The 12,989-nt window shown below is 40.8% G+C and overlaps 1 protein-coding gene across 2 annotated transcripts in view; it reads right to left on the reverse strand.

Moving 5' to 3' along the window:
- NT5DC3 (5'-nucleotidase domain containing 3) overlaps nucleotides 1-12,989 on the reverse strand; it is a 34,685-nt gene that overhangs the window by 17,370 nt on the left and 4,326 nt on the right. Inside the window, exon 1 of one of the 2 annotated variants that reach the window (XM_086887145.1) lies at nucleotides 2,204-2,534. The exons of the other annotated variant lie outside the window; for it this stretch is intronic. Within the exon in view, the coding sequence (XP_086743271.1) occupies nucleotides 2,204-2,393 (190 nt within the window). The 5' untranslated portion in view covers nucleotides 2,394-2,534. Of the gene's footprint in view, nucleotides 1-2,203; nucleotides 2,535-12,989 lie in introns of those variants that run through there. 2 annotated transcript variants of the gene reach the window in all.

The following is a 12,989-nucleotide window of genomic DNA, read 5'->3' on the forward strand; positions in this document are numbered from 1 at the left end:
AAAATATTCTGCTTATTTTCTACACACACACAGAGTGTAAACTGCTCTCATTTTTAAGGGTATGTTTCTGTTGATATTTGATGGAAAAGTATATTGACTCAGAAATTACAACTGATATAATAAGTAGTAACTTTAGGACCCACACCAATGTCAGTACTAAACATTGAGAGTGCTTATATTTCTTGTTTACAAAACTTGAAAGAGCAACATTAGGAGGTTAAATGCTACTCTCCTGGCAGCATAAAACATGAGCATGTTTTCTTTCCCTCCTTTCTCATATTCTGTCTTTTATAATCCAGACTTCCTCACCAGTGGAAAAAAAATGGGGAACATTCATCTTAAATCTGTGCTTGGAAAGGTGAGTTTAAAGGGAACATGCTTTGTTTGGTTATTTTCTGTATAGGTCTAAAAGGAATTGATCGAGCTTCTCTCAACACCTTCATCTCTGAGGACACATCCTACGTGCTCCACCACTGAAAATATCTCAACAAGGCAGATAGGTGTGGGGACTTCAGATGCAGACACCTGAGTCTCTTCATTTTTAAGAGAAGGAATAAAGCAAATCCACTGCGTTTAATTCCAAACTTCAAATAAAGCCCAGCAATCAAACCAAATGCAATCTGACATGCTACAATTAAGGCAAACATTCCTACTCTACAGAAAAGGCCACAGAGCATTTTATTAACTTGGAAGTCATAAGCATGATTTTTAATCAACTTCCAAAATCATATTACAACAACTGTTTCTGTATTATAAAGTATTTCTTCAAATGTCAATTGTGCAGCTTGGTGAGTCAACACTTGTTTTAAAAATATTTATGTAGCTATATATAGAAAAAAAGATACTTCAGCTGAAAACTAGCTTGACTGGTGGCTGTCTGAAACAGACAGTATAAACAGTTGGCAGCTATTAGACATTCTGGCCAGCACACAGCATTACAAGTGCTATAAACCTTGGGTCAAAAAACAGGAGAGCCTTGTAGCCTTGTCATCTCAACATCATAACTAACTGAAATATCATCTACTTCGAGCCATTGGGTGACTTAGGTTGTAATATAATAGCCTGAAATATTCTAGAAGCAGTTGTTTCATCTTTCACCAACTCACACCCACTGACCAACTTATTTTCTCACAACATTACCCTACCTCAGCTCTAAAGTATTAGTTGGGTGTGGTTTAGAACAAGAGAAAGTTAATTCCAAAAACAGGAAAAGAAAAAATAGATTCAAAATGAAAGGCACTTCCCTTCTTCCTATCCCTTATCTCATCCTCCAAAGCCCACAGACCTCTCTTGAGATCACTAACATGGCTTTTAATTTCACTTCTGAAATGCTGACACTATTTTACATCCACAAATGCCTTGTTTGCACCCAGTGCTGTGAAGTCCAATTCACATCCAAGACTCTGAAGCCCAGAAAAACACAACTATTTCTGTTTTTTAGAGCAAAGCAAGTAATCTAAAGCATTATCCATTGCCACTACAGGACACGCTCTTTCCCTTGGTACTGTAGAACACATTCTGCCTCTTCTTCTTTTCGGCTCTCAGAAAAGACCACATTTTCAAGCAAGTATTATCTTGGTAATTCTCTTCCCGTCGGAGCAAGGGCAGAAGCAAGCAAACGTTTCTCCTCTAGCTTTTTGCCTGGCTGATCAGAAGAACAAGGCTTCCCAGGGTCATGGATTGTACCGCGAGCATTTTATAATGTCTCACGCAGTGTTATGATGGAACCATAGGTGAAACAAAAAGAGCCGTCCAAAACTTCACAGCATTTTAACTTTTTGGAAGGGCAGCCTATTTCAGAATACTTGTGTTGTGTAGATATATACAATAGATATACGAGATAATATATAACGAGATGACCAACTTCTCGGATTTTCTTTCTACATTTGTTTTTCCACACGCAACACACCTCCAAAACCTGCCACTTGGCCCGGCCCAAGCTGCGCTGGACCAAAGGCAGCCGCGGCCCCGGAGGGGCGATGGTCCGAGGGGAGGATGGAGGAGGATGGAGGATGAAGCCCGTGTCCCTGGCCACGGCACGGGAGCGCAGAGCGCACGGACGCCGGAGCCGCTGCGGGACGGAGCCGCGCCTCGCCCCCCGGGCCCTTCCCTCTGCCCGCACGGGCTCCGCTCCCAGCCGCCACCCCGGCCCGTTCCCTCCAGGAGCGGCGGCGCTCCGGCCCGCTGAGGGGCAGCCGCTCACCCTTGGTGACCCTCTTGGCCTCCTTGTAGCGCGACCACAGGTAGCTCTTCATGTCGGGCGACGGCTGCTGCTGCTGCTGCGGGGCCACGGTGCAGAGGGGAGCGGCGCCCGCGGCGGGCAGGACGCGGCCCCGCCGCCCGCCCGCCCTGCCCGCCGCCAGCAGCGCCCGCGCCGCCGCTGCCGCTGCCATGCTCCGCGCACAGCCGAGCCCAGCACAGCACAGCCGCCGCCGGCTGAAGTCACTTCCTCGGGCCCCGCCCCGGGACGGGAGGCGGGCCCGGCCCCGCAGGTAGCGGCGGGAGGCTGGGCTTGGCCGCCCCGACGTCCCCTCGCCTCGGGGCCCGGCGCTGGGCGGGCTGGGCTGCACCGAGAATTCAACAGAAATCAACAGAAATCAACAGAATTCAACAGAATGACTAGGTTGGAAGAGACCTCCAAGATCAGCGAGTCCAATTCGTGCCCTAGCACCACAACTAAACCATGGCACCCAGTGCCACATCCAGTCTTTTTTAACACATCCAGGGATGGTGACTCCACCACCTCCCCGGGCAGACCATTCCAGTACTTTATTATTCTTTCCGTGAAAAACTTTTTCCTAATATCCAACCTATATTTCCCGTGGTGCAGCTCGAGACTGTGTCCCCTCGTTCTGTCAGCTGCTGCCCAGCGAAAGACACCAACCCCCACCTGCCTACAGCCACCTCTCAGGGAGTTGTAGAGTGATAAGGTCACCTCTGAGTCTCCTCCTCTCCACCATAAACAACCCCAGCTCCCTCAGCCGTTCCTCACAGGGTTTGTGTCCCAAGCCCCTCACCAGCCTCCTTGCCTCCTCTGGATGCGCTCAAGCTTCTCAACGTCCTTCCCAAACTGAGGGCCCAGAACTGGACACAGCACTCCAGGTGTGGCCTCACCAGTGCTGAGTACAGGGGGAGAATGACCTCCCTGCTCCTGCTGGCCGCACTATTCCTGATCCAGGCCAGGATGCCCTTGGTCTTGGCCACCAGGGCACACTGCGGGCTCACGTTCAGCCAGCTGTCATCAGTACTCCTTGGTCCCTTTCCACCTGGGCATTGTCCAGCCACATCGTCCCTTGTCTGCATGACTCACAGAGAAGAGGTGCGTCAAGAAGAGGTGTCTGATGGGCCCCGCATCTCCCATCTGCCATCCCGAGGAGGGAAAGCAGAGTCCCCCCATCCACCATCACCAGCGGCAGCATTGCATCGGTGCTGCTGAGCAAGGCCAAGAGGAGCTGCCTGGGGAACATACCCCGACCTCATGGCTCTGCTGCTTTCCAGGTCTCTGCTGTGCTCGGAGCTACCTGGGATTCTTTCACCCCAAACACCGCATCAAGAGCAAATAGTTATTTCTCCAGCCCGCTTGCACTTCCAAAGTACTACATACACCTGCTTACATCTCTAACAAAATAAGCTCCAAACACAAGCTGCATGTAAAATACACAGATGTTCTACTGCTGTTTTGAGGCCCTCATGTCCTTGTGAAGCACTAGCCACTGATAGCTGTAGATCCTGGCAGAATAAGAATTTGAGCCATATCTATTAATATTTGGAGAAAAAAAAAATTAGATGATGCATGGATGAAGAAGATGAGACCAAACCACTGCCACAGTGAACTGGTTACAACTCCACATGCAGAATTCCTGATGTATTCAGAAACTTTTTGCAACAAAAGGAACATATTCTTTTTCCAGTACAGTAAGCATTGAATACAACTTGTTCTTATTTCAAGGAGATCTACATAACCCATTGTCGTTTATGTCTGGAAGTCACTCAACCATTCATCCCCATCCATCTAAAAAAAAAAAGAAATCCTATACAAAACTGAAGGATTTCAGACAAAATACTAGTCTGACCACTCTCTCTTTTTTCTTTTTTCTTTTTTTTTTATACAAAGAATGGCACTCACCTTATTTTTACAGGCAAAACCACAACAAACTGAAAGAAAAATAATCAACTTTGGATTTCAAAGTGTCTGTCAGTGGGTAGCTATGTGTTCTGTAATTCCAACCAAAGCTGAGTTCTTGATTGACAGTACAATTATTACAACTGAGATTGACAAAAGTCTGATACGCTAAGGACTTCCCAGTCTTGGTTATTGGTGGAGGCCAGACACAGCTTTGATGAAAGTTCCTACATTATCCTTTATGTTAATTGCATTGTCATTTCAGTATGTGATTCTGGTATATATCACTACAAATACCATCACCATAAATTCTGGGAACAAGATCATCAATATTTAGAAAACAAAGGTGAGAGAGGAAGAACATCCTAGAGAATTACTAGTCTGGTACTTGCCTTCTTTGATGTTCCTAGTCTGAGAATACTTTTGCAGAACCCTGCAGCAGACAAAATGAAAACTCCCATTTAACTTTCAGCATCAGATTTTCTATGTACAACTACAAAAAATAAAAAATTAAGTCATTTATGAAATTACAAGACTTGGTTAAAGTCATTTTGAATTTATGGCATAGTTCTAGAGTATCATGAGTTTTCTTGTCAGCCCAACTCTTCATCACCTTCAACACAAACATATAACAATTGGACAGCTTTTTTAATCCAGCCTATGGGTTAATTAACCCCACATGAAATTCAGTTGAAATTAATAGAAAAAGTCTCATTGTTCTTCTCCTGAACACAACCTATCCTGGTCTACAAGTCCCAAGACTATAAATATTGTAAACAATAACCACTTTGGTAGGTGAGGCATTTTCAAAGAAGAATTACGACTCCTCTGAATAATACAAGAAGGAGCAGTAATGAAGAAGACGTGTTGAATGTATTGGCACACGTGTTGTTTGTTCTGCCATAGGCAGTAAAAAAATACTGCAGAGACAGGGATTTATGTTCCCTCACTGTGACACCTGCATTAAGGTTAGAAAAATCTAATAAAAATCTGGAAAAAGACAGTGCTCTATAACCCTATCACTCATCCCTTGAAACCTCAAGGCTTTAAATTTTCATATTAATTTATTTTCTATAATGAATGTCAATATTTCTATTTCTTCTACAAGCATGTGCAAGACAGAATCTTGAATGTGTAAACTATTATTGCTGATACAAATCCCATCTTTGCTGCAGACAGTTTAGGTCCCCAGATAACCAGGACCAATCTTTAAAAAGATCATTCTCTCTACATATCAGACAACAAGATTTTTTTAATGCCTTATGTATGCAATACAAATGAAAAGAAAAGGTGTTTTCTCTGTGTAATTCGGTTAGCTAAAGCAACTCCCATGGGGTGTTTGGCCAGTGAGTTATTCTCACAAATCAAACTAATCCCTAAGCATTAGCAGTGAGACTAGAGACAGAACTAAAACATGAGGTAAGAGTGTTTAAAAATAAGTTGTTAAACATCTCAACTTCAGACAACTCTGTTCTTTCCTGTGTCTGCTGGTCTCCAAGTAATGATTCAAATAGTGGAAAATATGTGATAATGTAAGCTATCATGTTTGGTATGAAGGAGCACACGTGGAAATTAATTGATCTTTATTTGGGGTCCACATTTCTTCTTCCAATACTTAAATCAGCTTTTATTTAAGCAGAAGAGAACATGCAGAAGTAGATGATGTCAACTTCAAGAATTTTTTCTAAAATGGCACTTACCATGAAATATGATCCTGCAAGCTAATGTTACTTTAAATACTTCCTAATCAGACCAGTCTAAGTGATCCTAAAGATGACTGTGATTAAACAATATTAATTAATTAAACAATGCACAAAAGAACCCAGACTTTCCCTTATCTTATTGTCAGAGTTGACCACACCTATGATACTTACTTGGTGCAAACTGAAAGGCATTTAGGTATATCTGACAATTAAAAGAATCAGAGGAGAATCTCAGGGGGCTGTCTTACAGAACAAGGGAGAGCATGGGCCTAAAACCAAAACAGCATGAGTTTTGTTATGTACATACCACGTAGGCTGATTTATATCTGGCATCCCACTATTATTCATGGCCTGTAGAATTTACTAGGACTTGGGTGAGGATAACAGACATGATTTCTTTCAAGCTAAAGAGAATACTTATGAAGTGTTTCACTTTTGACTGAATTTTGTGACCAGGAATAATTCAGAGAGAGGCTACACAGTATCCTCATTCACAAGCACTAGCTCCTTTAGTACTGCTGAAGGCTCAGGACACAGATGCCATGTGATCTCTGCATGTGCATACATAAAACACCTCTGAGAACCTGTCAAGTGTTTCTTCTATATCACAGATGACGGGTCAGACACCACATCTAATTTCTCCAGTTTGAAAGTTTTGTTGACACAGGGAAAGCACGTAAATTCCTCTGCAGCCTGTTCAGCCCTGACAGCTCCTTCCCATATCTGAGAGCGCTCAACACCTCAGAAACCACTTGGCCAATAAAGACACTCCTGCACTTAAGTCACTGAGGGATGTATTTCTAATCAGCTTGTACAGCCTTCAACTAAAGCCTCTGGCTGGACTAAGAGACACTGCAATTCATTAAAGCACCATTAAATGAAATTAAAATGCAACGCTAGGAAAGCTGGCAATGTCTTATGCAGCTTCTGTGATTCAGTGTTCCAAACAGAACAGCTTCATAAGCAATGAAACCATTTGACAGATTTTGTCAGACAGTTGTTTATCACAGAGGTTACCTTGGACTGACAGAGAATGGACAAAGGCAGCACAGAAACAACTTCCTGAGAAAGAATAAGGAAAGAAAGAACAGTCTCTTACCACCTTAAAAGATTCTGAGGAATGTTATTTTCCTTATCCTTATTATACTTCCTGCTTATGTAAACTTTCCTAGATGTGTTTCCAAAAATTATTTTGCTTTTTTACAGAATCATCAGATGCTATTGACCCAAGTCTTCTTGGAAATCATACCCTTTTATAGTCCCTTTACCCAGAGTACCGTTCCCACTAGCAAATGTTTCCATATGGAAATTTTTGGCCGGTGTTTTATCCTGATATGCTTTACATTTTGGTACTGATACTTAAAAATAAGTGGAATTGTGTTCACGTGCACCTATTTGGCAAAAGCATCTAACTCTTTGGAGAAAAAAACTTTTCTGCCTGAGCTACTAATTTGCTCCCTTTGCTTCTATTTCAATAATAATAAGACACCATTTGAAATTAATTTGCCACATCCAATGTGGAAAAGAGAGAACATAAGCACATACTAGCCAAGCATATCAATAAATGGTTAAAATGAGAGGAGAAAAATAAAGCAACTGAAATCAGAAACATTAGTGTCTGCACTGTTCCTCACAAACTTCAATATAAAGCACATCTGAATACTTTCAGTGTTACACTTCCATAATGCATCTGGGTAGAGAAGATTCTGACTATTTAGTTCTGCCTGGTGAGCATTTGTCAGCTGTCCCTCCTCCCAGAAGAAAATGTGTAATCCAAACAAGTTATGAGATTTCCTGTTAACTGAAGTGTCACAGTTTTACTGCCCAAGCACCTTGGAGTGTGCATTCTCATACATTATTCCATCCACTACATCAGGCATCCTAAAAACTTGCCAAAACTCTCAGTATGTTTTAATACAATTTGAAATAGCACACAGTTTGTACAGACTTTTTAAAAAAAGAAAAAACAGACCACAGCAAACAGACAGATCCAGTAATAACACAAAATCTGAGTTGAAAGATACTCAAAAAGGATCATCGAGTACAGTTCACAAGTGAAGGGCCCACCCAGGGATCAATATTGAGCAATCTTAAATAGGGATGCAAGTTTTGTAACTGCTTTTTCCCAACTTCCTAGCTTTGCAGCCTAAGAGTATGTTAAGATTAAATGGCAATTAAAAAAAAAAAAAAAAAAGCAAAAGCACACCACCTTTCTTTTCACATGAGATACATTTTACACTATAGATCCACTTAGAAGTAAACTCAGCAGAGGAGTTTGAAGCCTGTCATTATTCTTGGTTAATACCATCCAGTATAGCACAGGCTACCTCTTATGTGACAGCTGGGCACCTAGGTAGCATCTGGTCCAAAGGAGAGTCTGAGTCTGCAAAGTAAAAAATAAGCAGCCCTGAATTATTTTACACCAAGTCTCAAAAAGCAGGCACAGCCAAGTGTGTCTTCACTTAAATTCACAGTGGACAAGAAATGCTAAGAAACACACTACAGAGACCATCACACTGTCTGGAAGATGGGGAACATCTTAAACACCTGTGACTGTCCTCAGTCACTCCCAAAAGCTCTTAGACAAGCTTGTTTAACCCTCATAAAGAATATTCTGGACTAAATCAAGTCCGCCAAGCATGGTTAACTACGTGTAATTCAAATTTTGTGTTGTAAGCACATCAAGCAGCAGGACAAAGAAATGTAGTTATACCCCTGGCTTGGCCAAGGCAGTCCCAAAATGTAGGTATCACATTCATAAGACAGGACACAATTTCATCATGCCCTACACCAGAACAGAGCGTTTTCTATCCCCAGGTTCAGTATGTGCCCAACAATTCATCCCCAACATGACAGAATGAAAAAGAAATATAGAATTCAACATTTGCACCAGGTCACAGATTAAGATTTCAAATGTATCAAAACCCATTGTTTTCTTTACAGACAAATTTAGGTGACATGATCATGTAACATGTCACTTAACATGTTACTCAACACTTTATATACAGCCCTGATTTTCCTTGAGATGATTTGAAAGCTCTGCCAGCTGTACTTGACCTTCAAATAAAGGATTCATCTTGCTATGCAAAATATAGCTTGCATAGAAGCAAAAAGGGGGATATCCTTCACCCAAAAAAAACCTGAAAATAAAAAAAAGTAATTAAAAACTACAAAAATGGCAAGAAGTTAATTACTAGAAAATTACTAGAAATCCATTACATTACATTGCACGTGGCTGTAAATTAAGTTTAGCATAATTACACCATGTCTGGAGCCTGCAAAGGTTTATGGATACACTTGACTTAGGAGTCTCCTTGAAGTTTTAGCTCCTCACTGCACAAAGTCATTCCCTGAGGTAAGTCTTCATAGGCAGAAGCTCCAGGAAGACAGGACTCACAAACTGTGCCTTACCAGGGCATAATGCTAAAACAGTAATGTGCAAGTTGTGAATGACATTCCAAGAGAAAATCAGTAAAAGGACGGCTCCTTCCCCATAACTTTGTCCATAATGTTACTAGGCAACACAAATTTGCAGGCACTTCACTGCTGCAATTACAGTGATCTCTCTGATAAAATTGGTACAGCTTCAGTCTGCAGTCTTGAGTAATTTCTGAACCCTGTAATTAGTTTTATCAAAAGAAAGGCTCAGACTATTTCATTGCACATAGAGTAAATAGACAGTTAATTTACAGTGGTTTCCATGTTCTCTATATTTTGATAAAAAATTAAATACGTGTTTGCTTTTGTCCTCTATTTTTGATATTTTAAGCAGCAGATGCCCATCCACAAAGTCTCATTATCCTAAAGAACTGAGAACTATAAAGCAAATCATCCTGTTTATTATGGAAACATCTTACTGATAAGAATTGTACATAGAAGAAATATAAGATTATAGCCATCCAGTGTGGCACTGTCCTACCTGGCAAGTTCATGGTGTTTATCTTGCACAAATTAAACGCTACAAACATTTTTAAATGAGCCTCACAGGAAATATCATCACTCTAAATCAATGATAATTCACCTCACATGAAGAACCTTACTTTCTAATCTACTCTTAGGTTCTAGGGTATACAAATCAAGAAGTTCTTATGGAAACACAGTTTTGGCAAATAACTGAAGGTATCTTCATTCTTCTCTAGCTCAAACTTATAAAACTTGGAAGATAAACAAAACTTTTCATGTACTTGAAAGTTCAGGAAAACTCACTATCAACAGGATAATGCAGAGCAGCATATTAAATTATGACAGATCTCTCATTGCAGGGTTAACATACACGGATAAGGGGCTGTATTGTCAAGTAAGACTTGATCATGCATATCTGAAATCAACAGAAGTTCTGCCTCTGTTTTCTTGGGACTGAACCAAGAGATAATCACTATAGGTAATGTTTCCAGAACTGTTAAATGCCAAGCAGGTCTCACTTAATAACAACAACAATAAGGAATTGTTTGGTACAGACTGAGTTTGGAGTCTCAGTTAAGATTTGACTCTCATGTCCTATTGAGCACTTACATCTTTTTAAAAGCTGGATACCTAGTGATAGATCTAAATTCAGATAATGGAGGTCTTTGAAATTCTATTTCAAGAAGTACAGCTAAATCTATTAAAACTAGTAACACATCATTCTTAAAATACAACTTACTCAGAAAATCTAAAGCCATAGATGCATTTGCTCTTAAAAATCTACAGTGAATCCTTTGAAAGACTTCATTAGTTTCCCAAGATTGATATTTTCACCACATCATCCACTGCATTCTGCTGCTTCTTTAAAAGAATGTACATTTAGCATAGCTATTAATGAAAAACTCACAGCAAGAAATATTTAATTCCCTAAAATTGTCTAGGTCTTGTAGCTGGAGAATTTGTGAATCACTTGTTACAAAACTATTACAGCAGATTTCAGCCTGTCTCTTCTGCTTGTTTCTGTCTTTTGTGAGAATGTGGAAGATTCCCTCCCCCTTCTTTCTCTGTAGATTTAATGAGCCAGGTTTGACAGCATTTCATCTTTCACAGCATCTTGTCAGATCCAAAGTCTCTTTCTCCATCATAAATTTTATTATTGTCTGCTTTTGTTGCATAATCATTCCCACAGGCATTTTCATAAACTGTTGGATACAAACAGGATGAATTCTCAAGAAAATCCTCAAAACAACTTCTTTATATTCAACACTCCTAATCCATATTATAATTCAGAGTACACAACATGATGAGAAAACACCAAATACAAGGGGGTAGCAAGGCAGCTATGGATTAAACACTTGTACACCAAGAGATAGAACAAGAGTCAAATCAATCAACTCTTACCATGACCAGGAAATCCCAGGCTAAAAGCACATGAGAAAAGTAGCTGGACAAGTAATCCTGAGTATTCTAAAATAGATATTGTCATTCATCTCTGTTAAAGCTGTTCCACCTCACATGAAACAATTAAATCATTTGGTCCAGGAACAGAAAGGACAGTCTAATGACACAGAGAAGACCTGAAAAGGAGTTTTGTAATCAGTGTACCCCAGAACCAGGAAACCAAGTTCAGTGGAGAAGAGTAACACACCCTAGAGAAAAAAAAAATAGTTTTGTCCTGATCAATAAATATTTCATTAATTTTCCAATATATTAACCATATTATCAAAGCTGCTCATGCTGCCTGGTGCTTCTACAATGAAGAGGGGTCACTGGAGTTTCCTGAACTCATCCCATAGTAGCAGTAAGAAGAGAGAGATTTCATGCTTGTCTGCATAGCTGGAACACCTCAGCCAGGGTATCTCACAATCCCCTAACTTAGAAAAGGAAATATTTCAGAAACAAAACCCCAGACCCACAAAAAGGCTGTCAATTACTTTAAGGAGCCTACAAGCTTTCTTCCCTACCAAACTTTTGTAATCCTCATCATCCACCCTCCCTCCTCTGAGACTTCAGCTGCCAGTGTTCTGGCCATTCTCTGATGCAGCACAGCTGTGTACTGGAGCAGGTCCTGTGAGAACAGCTGTGAGAGACCTTGTCTGTGCTTCCACCCACACACCTCCCACTCTTTGGCTCCTGAGTTGCAGGTAAACTCAAGATTGGGCCTTAGTTTGCTTCTAGGCTGTGATCTAGGTATAGCTGGCTTGGTCAAGGTGATGTCCTGGCTAGACTCATCTGCACCTGGTCAATATAGACTAGTCTAGTAAAGAAAAAAATGGTGGTGCTATCCTTAAAATTCATTTCAGGACCCCAAAAAAAGGTTCTCTCTTCTTTTTAAGTAAATCTGGACATACAAAAAGCACTCAGGTTTTCAATTGATACAAAAATGGATTTCACAAAATTAGTTACAAATTTTTTTTTTCCTCCTAATTGTTTTAGTATTTATTTTTCAGTATTTTATTACATTTGACCTAACGTATAAGAAACAAAACCCAGACATAACTAAAGTACACCTCCAGCTATTCACAGAGATCCTGGCACTCCTTGCTGTGCAGTTAATAGGTCAAAAGTTCCCAGGCTACTGCAGTTTACTCATGATTTCTCTGAATGGAGGAATAAAGACTGGTTTTTCTTGACATAAATGGGTGCTGTTGAAAGGTTGTCTATTAACTTTCTCTAGCAGTACCGCAAAAAGCCTTTCTGGGACACAAGAAGAGAGAAATCATGAAAAATAATTTTCAAAAAGATGGCAATTTGTGTAACCACCAGAAATATAATCTCCCTATTAAAAAGAGAAATACTTTAAATACATGTCTACATACATATGTGCAAAGAACAGCCGAAATATTTGAGAAATCCCTCTTTCTGGTTGTAATGTCCCTATAAGGGGATAAACATATAAAGGCAGTACCAAAAGGAGGATAAGATGATGAAATATTTCCTAAAAGGAGGAGGAACAACAAATATAAGGCAGCCGTGTGCACGTAAGGACCTGGCAGGGCTGAGCTCTTGACAGGCCACCAGGGCGAGCTCTCGCCCAGCAAATCCAGCCCCAGCCCTGCAGCTCCTCCACTCTAGCTCTTCCCTCCTCCCGTGCTGTCAGGCAGGGGAGGACGAAAAAGAAAACACGCTTTTTAAAGCTCAGTGTCTTCTCTTCGAAACCTTTTATACCTTCATGCCTCTGTTCTTGGACAAAACTGCCAGTGGACAGCAATGGTATAAGCCATAGATATATGTTGCTGCAGGTGCAGATTTCTAGTGAT

This window comes from Cyanistes caeruleus, chromosome 4 (genome assembly GCF_971803275.1).
Source record: "Cyanistes caeruleus chromosome 4, bCyaCae1.hap1.1, whole genome shotgun sequence".
Classification (NCBI taxonomy): Eukaryota; Metazoa; Chordata; class Aves; order Passeriformes; family Paridae; genus Cyanistes; species Cyanistes caeruleus.